This window comes from Rhincodon typus, chromosome 30, assembly GCF_021869965.1.
Source record: "Rhincodon typus isolate 14 chromosome 30, sRhiTyp1.1, whole genome shotgun sequence".
Classification (NCBI taxonomy): Eukaryota; Metazoa; Chordata; class Chondrichthyes; order Orectolobiformes; family Rhincodontidae; genus Rhincodon; species Rhincodon typus.
This window is the reverse complement of record NC_063361.1, coordinates 23,635,259-23,650,230: the sequence shown is the minus strand read 5'-3', so window position 1 is coordinate 23,650,230 and position 14,972 is coordinate 23,635,259. Positions and strand designations below refer to the sequence as shown.

The 14,972-nt window shown below is 38.0% G+C and overlaps 1 protein-coding gene across 1 annotated transcript; it reads left to right on the top strand.

Moving 5' to 3' along the window:
• Nucleotides 1-3,189: 3,189 nt before the first annotated feature.
• On the top strand, nucleotides 3,190-14,354 carry LOC125486599 (ATP-dependent RNA helicase DHX8). The gene is made up of 5 exons (XM_048614740.1): nucleotides 3,190-3,352; nucleotides 4,233-4,361; nucleotides 4,972-5,168; nucleotides 7,442-7,621; nucleotides 13,016-14,354. Exons 1-5 carry the CDS (start codon nucleotides 3,218-3,220, stop codon nucleotides 13,233-13,235), a joined length of 861 nt encoding a protein of 286 aa, XP_048470697.1. The 5' UTR covers nucleotides 3,190-3,217; the 3' UTR covers nucleotides 13,236-14,354.
• The last annotated feature ends 618 nt before the right edge of the window (nucleotides 14,355-14,972 follow it).

Here is a 14,972-nt window from a genome sequence, read left to right as displayed (position 1 = left end):
GTAATGAGGTTCAAGTGTGGGGAGGCGATACAAAGCTGAAATCCCAGCTCCCTTAAAATAATGATTCCTGAGCTTTGTGGCTTAAAACCATAGAAGTGTATATCACAGCATTAGCCCTCCTTGTCTGCGCTGGCTTTCTACTGCAGTAATCTCAATAATGTGGCCCCAATCTGACAGTCTTTTTCTTTGTTAGGAATATTTTCCCACTTGAAGTAATGGTCTCTGCCCCAACTACTGCATCTGTAACTGTTCTTAACACAGTTTCATAGCTCTTTGCTTAAAATTTTGTTAACATTGCACACTTACAACATTAAATTTTTGACCCATTATTGCTGAGTCTTCACTGTTATTCCCAAAGCATTTTATAATTTTGAAAACCTCTTAAAAAATGTCTTCATAGCTTTACTTCCTCCAGTAAATGTTATCTCAGTGTCCCATATCTCTTATCTACAGTTTCCCATCCTTGATATTATCCAAGTACCTCTACATGTTCAGTATCTTTCAAGTCTTTTTGGTAATGATATTCTGAAAATTGCACACTGTGTTGTATCTTTAGCATAACGATGTCCTTACATAAACTTATTACCTCCATGCTGTTACACTTTATGCTCCTAATTCTAAAATCCAAAATGCTGTTGGTATCTTTGTTGTATTGGGCAGTTGTGTGTTTAATATAAAAACTGAAAGAATTGCAGATGCTGTAAATCAGGAACAAAAACAAAGTTGCTGGACAAGCCCAGCAGGTCTGGCAGTATCTGTGAAGGAAAAAACAGAGTTAATGTTCCGGGTCCGGTGACCCTTCCTCAGAAGTTCTAAGTTCTGAGGAAGGGTCACCGGGCCCGAAACATTAACTCTGTTTTTTCCTTCACTTGTGTGTGTTTAATATATTTGTAATCTAATAACTGATATACCCAGGACAATGACAATGACCAAAATGATCAATTTAGTTTCAGGTATATTTGAATTTAAAAAAGATTATAAAACATAATCTGTGAGTAGACACTGCCGCAAAAGTTATTGAATGCACCAGATCAGACCAGATGCACCTCTAAGACCAGTACATGTGCTCCTTTTGTATGTGACACCACAGAGTTGCTCATTTTATGCCCTTTGAAATTAATGATTTTGCTTAGCTGAAATTGAAGTGGGATTTTAGAGTCATAGGTCATTTTAGCATTTCCTATCTAGCCAATGGTTTCCCTAAATTTGAAACATCACTTCTGTAAAACCTTGTCTGGCAACACTGACACAATTAGTCTCTCTTTTGACTCAATATTGTCTTACCGATTTGCCAAAATGCAGGTGCTTCTGATTTTTTTCTGTTTGAAGTTGTGAAATTGCTAAATGAATGAAATCCATTTGGCATTTAATCCTTGCTGTCTAAATGGTTAATTGCTGAGTTCCAAGTTACTATTGACTTGCTGTTTGATTTTGTATTCTTAGTTGTCTTTTTGTAGCCAGTTGAACAATTTAGCTACCTCTTCCAAATTAAACCCGAAACTTGGTTTCTGTTTCTTTACTTGTTTCTCCCATTCTGTGTCTGTTTCTTTATTTGTTTCTTCTTTCCTGTAAAGTGCTTTTGGGTACTTCCTACATTAAAGGTGTTATCTGAATGGTGCTGTTGTTAGATAACTGATGTCCGTGCTCAATTTAGTTACAGCAAGCTACAGAGCGCTGGAGCGTTTATCATTCCAAGGTTTTGTGGAGGAAAAAGTTTCCCACATAAATTCTGAGATGTCAATTGTATATGTGACAGATTTTACAAATCCCTATTTCAGATGTGGGGTTATAACTCACTCAGAGATAGTAGGAACTGCCAATGCTGGAGTCTGAGATAACAAGGTGTGAAGCTGGAGGAACACAGCAGACCAGGCAGCATCAGACGAGCAGGAAAGCTGAAATTTCGGGTCTGGACCCTTCTTCAGAAATGGGGGAGGGGAAGGGGGCTCTGAAATAAATGGAGAGACGGGGTTGGTGATAGAAGGTGGATAGTGGAGCGGATAGGTGGGAGAGAAGACGGAGAGGTCAAAGAAGCGGGGATGAAGCTAGTAAAGGTGATGTGTAGGTAGGAAGTTCGGATGGGGGTTGGTCAGTGATAAGGGAGGGCGGATAGGTGGGAGGGAAGACAGACAGGCCAAGGAGATGGGGATGAAGCTAGTAAAGGTGAGTGTAGGTAGGAAGTGGGGAGGGCGTTGGTCAGAGAGCTGGGAGGAGCGGATAGGTGGGAGAGAAGATGGACAGGTCAAGGAGGCGGGGGTGAGAGGGGATGCTGGTCTTGGGATAAGGTCAGGGGTGGGGAGATTTTGAAGCTAGTAAAGTCCACATTGAGACCATTAGGTTGTGGGCTTCCAAGGCAGAATATGAGGTGCTGTTCCTCCAGTTTTCGGGTGGCATCGTTGTGACACTGGAGAAGGCCCAGGATGGACATGTCCAGGGAGTGGGAGGGGGAGTTGAAGTGATTCGCGACTGGGAGGTGTTGTTTGTCATGAACCGAGCATAGGTACTCCACAAAGCGGTCTCCGTTCCTCCGTTTGGTCTCCCCGATGTAGAGGAGGCCACATCGGGAACAGTGGATGTGGAGCTTTGTATGCTGGGGCACAATTTAGGAATTTAGATGCAAGGATCTGCTTACCCCACAGGATACTGTTTTCTGCTTAGTGAATTGACCTTTGTACCCAAGTATTCTTGATTTTGCAGTATCCACAGCTGTATGCCTGGAGTTTTCTTCCTGTGTTCTTGGGTCCTCCAAATTGTTTGCCAAATCATGGCTAAGTGCCATGCGGTTTTTTTGTTATTATTGTGGATGGAGTGTAGATATAATCCCAAGTCTACCTCGGCCAGAACCGAGATTGACCCCTGAACCATTGGCATAATCTGATTTTTGTACAAGCCATGCCACCAGCTGACCTAACTGGCCTCCACACCAGGATTCTGAGTTTTAAAAATCTATCCTGTGGTTAATTTTCATTTGTGGAGTTGGTAGCGTGTCACTTTGTACTGTAAATACCAGAAGTCTACTGTGGTACTATAATATTGCATGTGATGGCATTCATATTACTTCTTATAGTTCAGAAGCAAAGTCTGAAGGGGCCTATACAATCAAGGTATGACTTGAATAAAAGCAGGCATCATATTTTGGGTTATTTGTTTTAATATCTGTAGACTGGCTTTCAAGATGTATGTACTTTTACAATGAAACCTTTCCTTGTCTTAGGCTATGGGGATCAATGACCTACTTTCATTTGATTTCATGGACGCTCCTCCTATGGAGACCCTTATCACAGCCATGGAACAATTATACACGCTGGGAGCACTAGATGATGAAGGTTTGCTGACGAGACTTGGACGCAGGGTAAGACGAACCTCGCAGATGTTTGGTTCGCCAAATGCTAAAACATTTCTTCACTTTCAAACTTGACAGTATGATTGCACATTTATAATTATTGATGTATTAAATAAGTTGGGAATCAGGCAAGATTGTTGTATATCATTGTATAGACTGGGTATTTTGTAATAGAAAATTTGCTAACTTATTAGGTTAAGTGAATATTAATTGCTGAAGTTTGTTCATTTCAAAATCAGTACTCTTAAGTACTAAGCAGGAAGTGAGCAAATTCACTTCTCATTTAGGTCCATTTATTACTCTATGCATAGGTCAGTCATACAGCTATTATCCTTGCTGTGTTTGCTGATGTCGTTGTGATCATAAAACTGTCTTCCATAGAACAGGATGAGATGTGTCTGCATTATTTTGCAATGGCCAAATTGGTTGGCTGGACAAGGTGATTAGGCTTATTAAATTTTCCGTTGATTTAAGTTTCTCTATTGATTTTATTTTGATTGATTGACAGAGCTGAGCTCTGAGCTCATCCTGATCGGATACTTAAGTCTTTCAGAAAAAGGATCTATAACCCACCGTATTTTGTCCATAACTCACTTTGTCACATGGGGTCTGAAACCTGGTTTTGGTCCAATGGACATGTACTACATCAGTCATTGCTGAGCTTGATCCAGTCTACTCCTAATTCAAAGTTGCTCGATTTGAATTGTATGTTAAGTTAATTAAATTGATACTATGTAAAGAATGATAATTCAGAGTGCTTTTTTAAACAAAAATAAGTGACAGGAGACTAATGTATCCTGTCTACCTTTCATGTTAACAAATGATGCTGAAATTTGAATTCTGATTCCCTTTGGTATTAAAGTGTTACATTTTTACACATCTTTCTTAGATGGCAGAGTTTCCTCTGGAGCCCATGCTATGTAAAATGCTGATCATGTCTGTACATCTTGGATGCAGTGAAGAGATGTTAACAATTGTGTCCATGCTATCTGTACAAAATGTCTTTTACCGACCAAAGGTGAGCACACTTATCTGGATTAATGATGGAAAGTGCTGGATTTTTGATGACCTGTGAATGACTAATGTGTCAATATTGTAAAATACTCTGTGTAAATCCATAGGATATTCATGGATTTAGATTGTGAACCTATTTCTGCCAGTAACTTTTCTTTAAACAATGACGTTCCAGCGAAATACGTTTTAGAAGTAAGGAACTTTATTGTAAGATACCTGGGTTTCTACAATGTGCTTGAGAAACCAAACCATCTTTTTTTCAAAAAGCAGAAGCCTTAAAATAAATGGAAGACTCTGTTGTTGATCCACCAAAGCATAGACCCAAAGATTGAAAATGTTAGTTAAAATTAAAAATATATGTTGGCAATACATAAAACTTCTGTCAGCCTAGGACAGGCTAACCATTATAGAAACCACACTAGAACAGTACTAATTAGAGACCGAAATTGTTAATTTACCTTTCCTTTTACAGATTTAACTGACTTTGCATTTCAGTATTCTCAATATTTATGCCAGACTTCCAACATTTTTATCTTTCTGTTTAAAGGCGCAGTTAGCTATTCAGTCTGCTTTCACTCATCAACTGTTCATATGTGCTATTAAATCAAAACTAGGACAAGCAAGCTCTTGCAGATCAGAAGAAAGCAAAGTTCCACCAAGCAGAAGGGGATCATCTCACCTTGCTTGCTGTCTACAATTCGTGGAAAAACAATAAATTTTCCAACCCTTGGTGCTATGAAAACTTCATCCAAGCGCGTTCCCTTCGCAGAGCACAGGATATCCGTAAACAGATGCTGGGTATCATGGACAGGTAGAGGGAAATGCCTTGTCACTGTCGGGAGTACATTTCTAAGCAAATGAAGTTAAACAAAATACGTAATTTTGAATCTATCATTTATCGGTCTTAACAAACAAAACCTATAATGAATGAACTTGTATATATAACGACATATTCTCACTACATGAGCAGATTAAATAGTACGTAGTTTTAATTGATAGCATCACCAGACGTTTTTCACTTATTTCGTTCTCTATAGTCTCCATAAGATGTGCAGATTTCCTAACTAGGAGGATGAATGGAAAAATAATACCCCAGACTTCAGGTATCCGGCTGTGTGTAGCGTTGTTATCAGCTGCTGGAAAATGCACAAAAGCAATCTGAGACACATCTGTTTCAGTGCAATGCTTACTTTGAGTGGGTGGAATTGAGTGGCCTCAATACCTTTCAGGACTTGACTATTTATTAATGCTAAGGCATTCTGTGAAACAGTGTTCCCACCATTCCCTGCTAAGTATGTAGTGTGAGCGTAATATAACTGGAGTTAGTAGTGTATCAGTAGAAAAACAAGACTAACCTGTTGATGAGGGAAGCAAGAGAAAATAATAAATACACAAACAAAAATGTGCCCATTTCTTTATTCAGTGCACCAATGATTAGGTTTCTTGGCATTCATTCTGTGTACACCTCTTTCCTAAGTTTTTTTACAAAGTATATTTGTAACCCTGCCAGAAATTGTCATGCTATTGAAGTTACTCTGTGCCATATTTAAAAGAATAAACACATTTGATTATAACCTTGTACTGGTTATACTGTGAATGTGATACAGTAAATTCCAAATAAATTCATGTCCATATTTGCAGCAATTGCTTCTTATGAGTGTCCTGCCACACATCATTAGTTTTAACAAGGAATAAGCTTGAGCAAAATTTGGTATTTCAGTGAAAATAGTATTAAAAACATTTCAATTTTCATAGAATCCTACAAATCCATTGCTTCAGTCTTCTTTGCATTTCCTCTATAATCTTTATTCCCAAATGATTACGTTTTCTTAAACTTGGTAAAATGCTGGAGGGTAATGTTTTGAATGTAAATTAATGTGATAGGCACGACTGAAAAATACCTTGTGGATAATGATGTCAGTACAGTTTCTTAGATTATGGTCTTGTGGTGCAGTGTTTTATATATGTGTTGCTTTTAGTTTGGAAAACTGAAATGGACACCTTGTTAAAGTACTGGTTGCAGTTGTGCCATTTTTGATCTAATCAATGTGCACCTGCATTTCTTTATGCATTATATTTAAACCCATGTTGAGTACATCAGCAACTGAGATGATTTGGCCATGCCATCACTGTCATTGATGGGGAAGCACCTTTTGTCAGGAGAGCAGAACAGGATTCCATGTCCTGATATGTTGTTGTGCTCCTAACCCAAAAAGAAAGAACTTATGTTTATTATACAGCAGTGCTTTTCACAACCTCTGGCCTCTCCCTCCTTATCTTGTACAGGTACATTATGATATTATATATTCAGACCCTATCTGCAAGGCAAATTCCCACAGGGGATGAGGAGATCTGTATACATAAGTGTTAGAGACCTGCAGATGTTTTTTGCACCCAGCTTTGATCTAACACAAGTAAAGGAGGTATATTGGATGTTATACTTCCATTATTTGCATTTCTTGTTCACATGTCCACCTGTTAATGAGCAGACATATACTGTCTACCACCTGCTCAAATAAATTATGCTGATATGTTAGCCATGGCTAGATCTGTAGCTCGCTTGCCTGAGTCACAGGGTTCTAGGTCCAAAGTTTGAGGACAAAAATCACACAAAGGCTGATGTTCCAATATAGTTTTAGGGGAGTACTATACTGTTGAGTTCTGCCTTCTCGGTGAGATGTTAAGCTGTATGTTTGCTTGCCTAGCTGTATATAAAAGGCCACGTGACTTTATTTTGAAGAAGAGCAGAAAGATATTTCCTAGTCTCTGGGCCCAGATTTATCCTCCAGTCATCATCTCAGAAAGGAACCGATTATCTGGTTATTATTAATTGCTGTTTGTGGGAGTTTACCAAGTACAGATTAGATCCTTTGTTTCCAATATGATAACAGTGACAGCACTTCAAAAGTATTTCAATGATTGTCAAGTGTTTTGGGATGGTGGTAAATGTGAAAGGTGCTTATATAAATGCAGGTCTTTTTAAAAATGGCAGGTAGATTTAAAAAAAGTCTGGGCTGGATGTTTTTAGGTAAATATATGCCTTTAAATCAATGTTTTCTCATAATTTTTACGGTTTCCTTACAGACATAAGCTGGATGTTGTTTCATGTGGAAAAGCCACAGTGCGAGTTCAGAAAGCAATCTGCAGTGGTTTCTTCCGCAATGCAGCTAAGAAGGACCCACAGGAGGGATACCGTACACTGATTGACCAGCAGGTGGTGTACATTCACCCCTCCAGCGCTCTCTTCAACAGACAGCCTGAATGGTATGTAATTTTAATGAGGTAATCACTGTGCCAAAACTAACCATCATGCGCAATGTCTCTGCAGACTGGTGGGTCTGGCTCACTTAGTATTGCTGAGATCTGTTTACCTGCAAACAATGACGAAATACTGCTGATTAAATTTCTGATAAACATGAAGTTCTTCAAATTGCAAACAAAGCCCAACTTGTCTGACTCTCGAAACTTGTTCTGCTTGAAGGAAGAGCAGCCATACAAGATTTGGGCATGTTTTTGACTGTCCACATATTCTAGTAGATCTACATGCTGGTCTTTTAACCAGCATATGACTCTATCCATTTTAAATGATGCCATATTCTCTGTCTCAATAGCTACTCATTTTAGACTGCTGTTCTGTTTTGGAAATGAATTCTTCTAATTTGTGCCTTTTTTCCTTTGTCTTGAGCTAATGTCGATCGTATCTACTTTGCTGACAATTTCAAAATATCTCAAAGCACTTTTAATCCTGTCAGTCCATAATTTTAGGATTCTACAGTCTCTCTAATCTTCTCAGTTCCATTTCAAAGTTGTTCATTCATTGTGTTTTTTGTGGTTCTGTTACATCTTTATTGAACTCCTTTGACAGCAGTGTTGTCCTTCCAATAATGCATGACCTAAACTGTACTCTGTACTCCAAGTATAAAATAACCAATGTCATTTACAAATTCAAAACTGGTTGCATATTTTTATTTACTAATATCCCAATAAACACTACTTAATGTTTTTCTTCATCTGTCGCATCATCTCACTCCATTCAACTTTTTGTTCTATCCACAAACTTTGATATCTTTTCGCTTTGTGTTTGTCTGAATCATGAACTTTATTAGATTAATTTTGCCTGTTTACTGCTGAAACAAAATATTTAAATGTTACTGCCATTCCTTCATTCTCTCTTATAAGATGGTTTCCCTGTCTCCACATGCTCCCACTCCATCCTTGACAATCTTTTTATTCCTTTGATATCTGTAGAATCTTTTAGCTTTTACCCCCTTATGCTTATCTCAAATTCACTTTTATCTGCCTAGATCGCTGTTTTCTTTCTGGCTATTTTTATTTCTTAATATTATTTTCCGCTGTTTTTACAAATTGAATCTTAAACATATTTGCCACAATTTCTCTTCACTCATGAATCTCTTTTTTCACCCAGAAAAGTATTTCATTACTTACCTCTGGTTAAATATTTCCCACTGTATGATCTGCCATATTTTTAAAACAAACAATTAATTCATGGCTAGGTCTTTCCCAAATCATACACTTATCCTTCATGTTGAATGACAAGCTGAACCTTGCTATTTATTTAATGGCACCAGTGAGATGCCATTATCTGCTATCATGTTATTACTGAAATATTCTGCAAATATTCCAGAAAGTTACATTTCCCAAGTGGGACATTGAGGTAATTTCTCTTACAGCATGTCCTTTTTCACAGCTTAAATTCTGATGTATTTTTTCTGCCGTGATATTTTCCAAAGTGAGTGTGACAGTAAAATTTTACTACAGTGTCTGTAGTACACGTAAACAGTTTACATGATGCGTATTTGTGGTATTTATAAGGATGACCGCGTTCTCTTGATGGCTTACTGAATGAAAGCATTGTGTGTGATGCTGTACGATACAGACCAGTACCAGTAAGATCTTGGAGTTCAGCAGTAGCTGGTTATGATAGATGGGGCACAACTGGGTTCCATACTTGATGGCTTCAAGAGGAAAGACTGCTGACCATTGACCCACCATGTACTCCCCCCAGAATAAAAGTTTGATATTCAAATGCCAATAAACAAATCTGGTTTGGCTGTTCAACATTTATTTTAAATAATTTGCTAACATTCACTGCAGCTCACTCATGAAAAGCTTAGGGCAAGACATTGGGATGTTTTATTAAAAATGGCACTGTACTTCAGTTTGTATTTGCATCTTTTGTAGAAGATACAACATTTGGAGTCACAAGGGAAGGCTGTAGAACTACGAATATGTTGTTGATGTTAGTGGATGGTGAGCTGAACAACTTAATGCCTCCGTTAATATAGTTGTGCTGAGAATTGGCTGCACGTATGATCAGTAATTTATAACCTTGGTTCTTTTAGTAGTTGGTAATGAGAGGCACATCCAGGATATTAAAATCCAATTAACTGCTCAATTCTGAGTTTTGTACCATTAACCAGAGCTTTCTTGGGAAATTAGTATGAGACTGACCAAACTGTACTTTGCTAAACTAAAGAAGGTGTCAACTTATTAGCCAGGACTAATTTTAAAACTCGACACCAAATGTGAAAGGTCATGCTTTAATCCATTCATCCTATGTTTGTACCCATTTTGGTTTTAAAATGAATATTTACATTCCATGGATCTGAGATAGGGTCAGCACTGAGACAACTGGCGCAATTTGAGTGTAAAAGCCTGTTATTGTGAATCAAGCACATGTTTTGACTCTGGTGTGATTGTCCTTCAGAGCATCGTTCTTCAGTTCTGAACAAGTCATACTGGACTCAAAATTTTAATTCTGTTTCTGTCTCCAAAGAGCTTCTTCAGTATTCCCTGTGTTTATTTCCGATTTCTAGCATCCAAAATATTATACTTTTATTATTAGGAGATATTGAATGTTTCCCCAGGAGTCAGTGGAACACTGTCAATGAAGTTGATGAAGAGAGTAAATCATAAATTTTTTGAAAACGATGGTAAAGAGTAGCTTTAAGTTTTAGGATTGGCCTTTTGTGAGATTGGAAAAGGAATAAAGTGCTTAGAACTGTCTAGCAGGAATCCCCCTGTTTCAGTGGATGAAAGTGATAGAAACTCCATGATGGATTACTTCAGTATAGGAATTGTCTTCTGATTGGCTTGTGAATACTGTCAGCCCATATTACACAGTGAATTGTGGTATGGTAAGCCCTTTGGGCTAAGTGAGTCACTTCCCCCGTTTATTTAATTGATTTTCTACATTTGGCAGCCTGAATTGACATTCTGTCTGCGTAGCATGAATAGCCTTTTGCAGATGTCAGTTTGCAAGTCTTTGTTTTATTTGAAGAAATAACTAAATTTCTTCTTGCGCTATAAATCCGTCTATTTCTTATTTTTGCCTCTCTTCTGTGTGTGTGATGTTTATATATAAAGTCTATTTTAGTTGCTCATTTTCTAAAAGTGTTTTTGCTCCCTCTTCGCATGTTTTAATTGAGCATCACAAAGCTTCTTTGGGAACTTCATATATTTTTCATCTTGTCCTTCGGGTTTAGCCTTGCTAATTCCAGGCTTTGTTTCAAGTGAGCAGCTCCACGCTTTACACTAGTTAGTTCTTGTCAAGGCCTCTGCCACTGGGCTTATTCTGGTGCCTGGAGTGGAGTTGGGAAATGAGACAGATCATCTCATCGGTTGAGATGGTTTTTTCTTTCTGATGTTTTCTTCTGCAGAGCTGCATTGAAGCCAATATAACACTGCTTACAGTTTTCTCTTAGACTCTATTTGACCAAATCTTCAAATCACATTGCTTGCAGCTTTTAAAACAAAAAGGTGTGGTAAATGAAATAGTATTGTTGTCAGCGTGTAAATCCCCTTTCAAGTCTTGAAAGGTGTCTTCCAAAACTGGGGAGTGACATATATGATGAGTATATTTGTGAACCACCATTGGGATGTTGGTGGTTGCCATCTTTTTTGCATGGGCCTGTCTTAAGCTCTAGTGCATGGTCACAACATGGCCCAAAATGCCTGCTTGATCCCCGTGCACCCTGTTCTAAATGCTGCTTAATAAGGAATCTGTTTGTGGGATGAAAGATTTTTACCCCATACTATTGATATCAAGGCTGTGCACCCAGTCAAATGCAATCAAGGAGTCTAACCAAATCTAGGGGCAATGGGAATGGAGGTGGGGGGAGGGGTAAGACTAAGACTCTCAGTTGGTTGATTTCAAAGCTCATGGAAAGGAGGATGATTGTGGTTGTTAGAGGTCATTCATCTCAGTCGCAGGACATTTCTGCAAGATTTCTTTTGGGGAGGGTCTTAGACCCCACCATTTTCAGATGCTTCATCAATGACCTTCCATCCATCATGAAGTCAGAAGTTCTATGATGATTGTACAAATTTTCAGCTCCATTTGGGACTCCTCAATTATTGAAGCAATCCACATTCGTACACAGCAAAATTCAGGTTCTGGCTGATAAGTGGCAAATGGTATTGCCTGGCACTTTTGCTACGCCAATGACCAACTCCAAAAAGAGAGAATTTATTCATCTCCCATTTACACTCAAGGGCATTATCATAGCTGAACCCCTTGCTGTCAATACCCTAAGTGTTGCAAACTCTGGAGACTGAACTAAGCCAGCGATAAATTCAGTGGTAACAAGATGAGGTCAAAAGCTGAGAATTTTGCAGTGAGTAACTGACTTCTGAAAGCATGTTCACCAACTACAAGGCACAAGTCAGGAATATGATGGAATACTCTCTGCTAGTCTGCTCATAAGCCATTCACATCAAAGCAACCGACTTAGCACCCTGTCCATCTTCAATATTCATTCTCTTCACAATTTGTGCTGAGTTAAGCCCCATCTTTGGCTCAGTTGATACCACTCATGTCTCAGAGTTAGAAAGTTGTGGATTCAAGCCCCATGCCAAAAAGTACCAATTTATGGATGAGCTGTTTATTGGAAGCCCTGCCTACTTTCTTAGTTGGTGTACTTCAAGAAAGAGCCCAGGCTAATATTTATTCCTCAATCAACATTAGAAAACAAAAACAGATCCAGTCATTACCGTTTGTTGGACCTTGCTATGTCAAATTAGTTACTATGTTTTCTACATTAAAACAATGACTACACTTCAAAAGGATTCTGTTGTTGGTAAAGTATTCGAGGTATCCAGTGGTCATGAAAAGCTCGATATAAATGTAGATCTTTTGAGTTGTATTAAGGTTTTGTCAGACTATAGATGATTTTCAGCCAACAAAGAAGAAACTTTCAGCCCATTAATATGTGTTGATTCAAACTAAGGTTCTGAAGAAGGTTCAAGTTCTTTCCATCTTTTTTCTGTCCCCTGAATGCATTGTTACATTCATTGTTAATAACTAGCCAGAAGATTTTTTTTTTTTTTAAATCAGCTTGCTTTAATGGAGATTGTGTATGCGGCTGTATTTATGTTTGTTATTTTGAACCACGTGTGATAAAGCTCAAGTTGTTTCCCAAATGTGAGAAGCTACAATTCACAGCTCTGAACAAGTCATACCAGATTTGACCATATACTCTGTTTCTGTCTACATAGATGCTGCCAGACCTGCTGAGTTTCTCCAGCACTTTGTGACGGTTTCAGATTTCCAGCATCTGCAGTCATTTGTTTTTAATTATAATTCACAAAACAAAACTTGCTTGACAACCATATAAAATATTTATATGTTTCTTTCAGGGTTGTATATCATGAACTTGTCTTGACTACTAAGGAATACATGCGAGAAGTGACCACCATTGACCCACGCTGGCTAGTAGAGTTTGCACCGGCTTTCTTCAAAGTGTCTGACCCTACTAAACTCAGCAAGCAAAAGAAACAACAGAGGCTGGAGCCCCTGTACAACCGCTACGAAGAGCCCAACGCCTGGAGAATCTCGCGCGCGTTCAGACGACGTTAAATTGCTGGTTGTCAAAACTGTTTGGTGAAGGAAGTGGGACTGGAAGCAAGACAAAATGCTAAAGGGATTAAGACTGAAAAGTAGAGCTGTATGTTGAAAGCACCTCCAGTATTTAAGATGACTTATTTTTATGTGTTGCTCTGTACGATGTATTCTTGGCATTTAAAAGTTTCCTATGTAGGGAAACACTTTGTGTCCTGATTTATTCATGAATTACACCATTGTGCAAATCAGCTCTATACATACCTGGTTAGGAGCTGCTGTTTTATCTGTCTGTGCAGAATTTACTAATGTACAATTGCAATTGAACCCAAAAAAAAACTTTTCTATGGCATCAAATAGAATGTGGCAGAAATTCCTTACTTTAAAAAGGCTGCATCCCTTTTTCAATTTTCATTTTGAACCACAGCTGTTGTTTTGAAATAGGCACAAAGTGTAATCGAGAATGTGTTTGAATATTCTGAAATATTATGCATTTGAAACCTCTGGAGTCAAGAAATGCACAACTGCAACATAAATCTGGAAGTCTGCATTTCAGTACGAGAAACCAGATTCATTTTGTGTTTGGAAAGTTCTTTCCTTCCCTTGACATGCTGAACGATCTGTTCTAAATAATCTTCTTCAGTCCCTTATCTTCTAGATACATTTTACTCAGAACATTCGAGTAACTTCTTAATACGTCAGTTTTTTTATGACTGTCGAGAGGTGTAATTGTTGTTGGAAAATGGATTAAACATTGTAGTGTAAAACATGCCTTTTGGCCATTACCTTCTTCAAGACTTTAATAATTCTTCCAGTGCATTATAAGGTATAAACAGTTAAACTGTTAATGCAGATTTTTTTCAATTAATTTCAAAGGAATTGGCAGATACCATTCTTTCCAAAAACTATCAATTTTTGATGTACAGTATTCAGTTCTAACTGGTGGTTTCACAGGCAGGTGTTGCAGCAGCTGAGAATGAGCAATCAAGGGAATTTTTTCTATTGGAAGACTTGAGTCAGTTTCATCTGTGATTGCAATATATTTATATTAGGATTTAATGTACATATTGTAAAAATAATTTCTTTAAATATGTAGCCTCTCAAGGATCTAAATAAATCTGGGCTGTATATTTTGTATGTAATGTGCACCTATGGTTTTTATTCCTCTCCTTTAGCACCAACCCAGCAATTCCTTTCATGAACAATTTACAATGTAATAATTTCCTCCGTGGGTTCACATGTTGCCAGGAACCACACAACTAGTTTGTTATTGGTGTGTGTGCCAATATATGATTACTGCCAGGAAATGCTCCTACGCATCAACACTTTAAGAAAGGGAGTCAATGAAAAGAGTCACAGAAATAAATAATGTTTTAATTTTGTTTTACTCTTACTTTACCCAATTTCCTGATTCCAAAATGTATGACCCCAAGTGATGTAGATCATCTCAGTTAGGAATTGAGTGTGGATTGTGTGACCTTTTCCATATCCTTTACTGGCTATTCCGAGAGCTAAACTGTTCTTTTAACCAGTGACAACTTGACCATTCTCATCTAGGATTCTTGGGACCTTTTATATAGATTCAACTTCAGATAATTGCACTTTGTTGTCCTCAAATTATGAGGTGATCTTGCTATAATGCTCTTTTTGTTCATACTTTGCAGTCTGTCTTTCAAAGATGGCATAGGTCCTGATCCATGACACAAAGCAGCCACCAGGGGAGGAATATCTTGAATGGCAATCAGTTCTGGAATC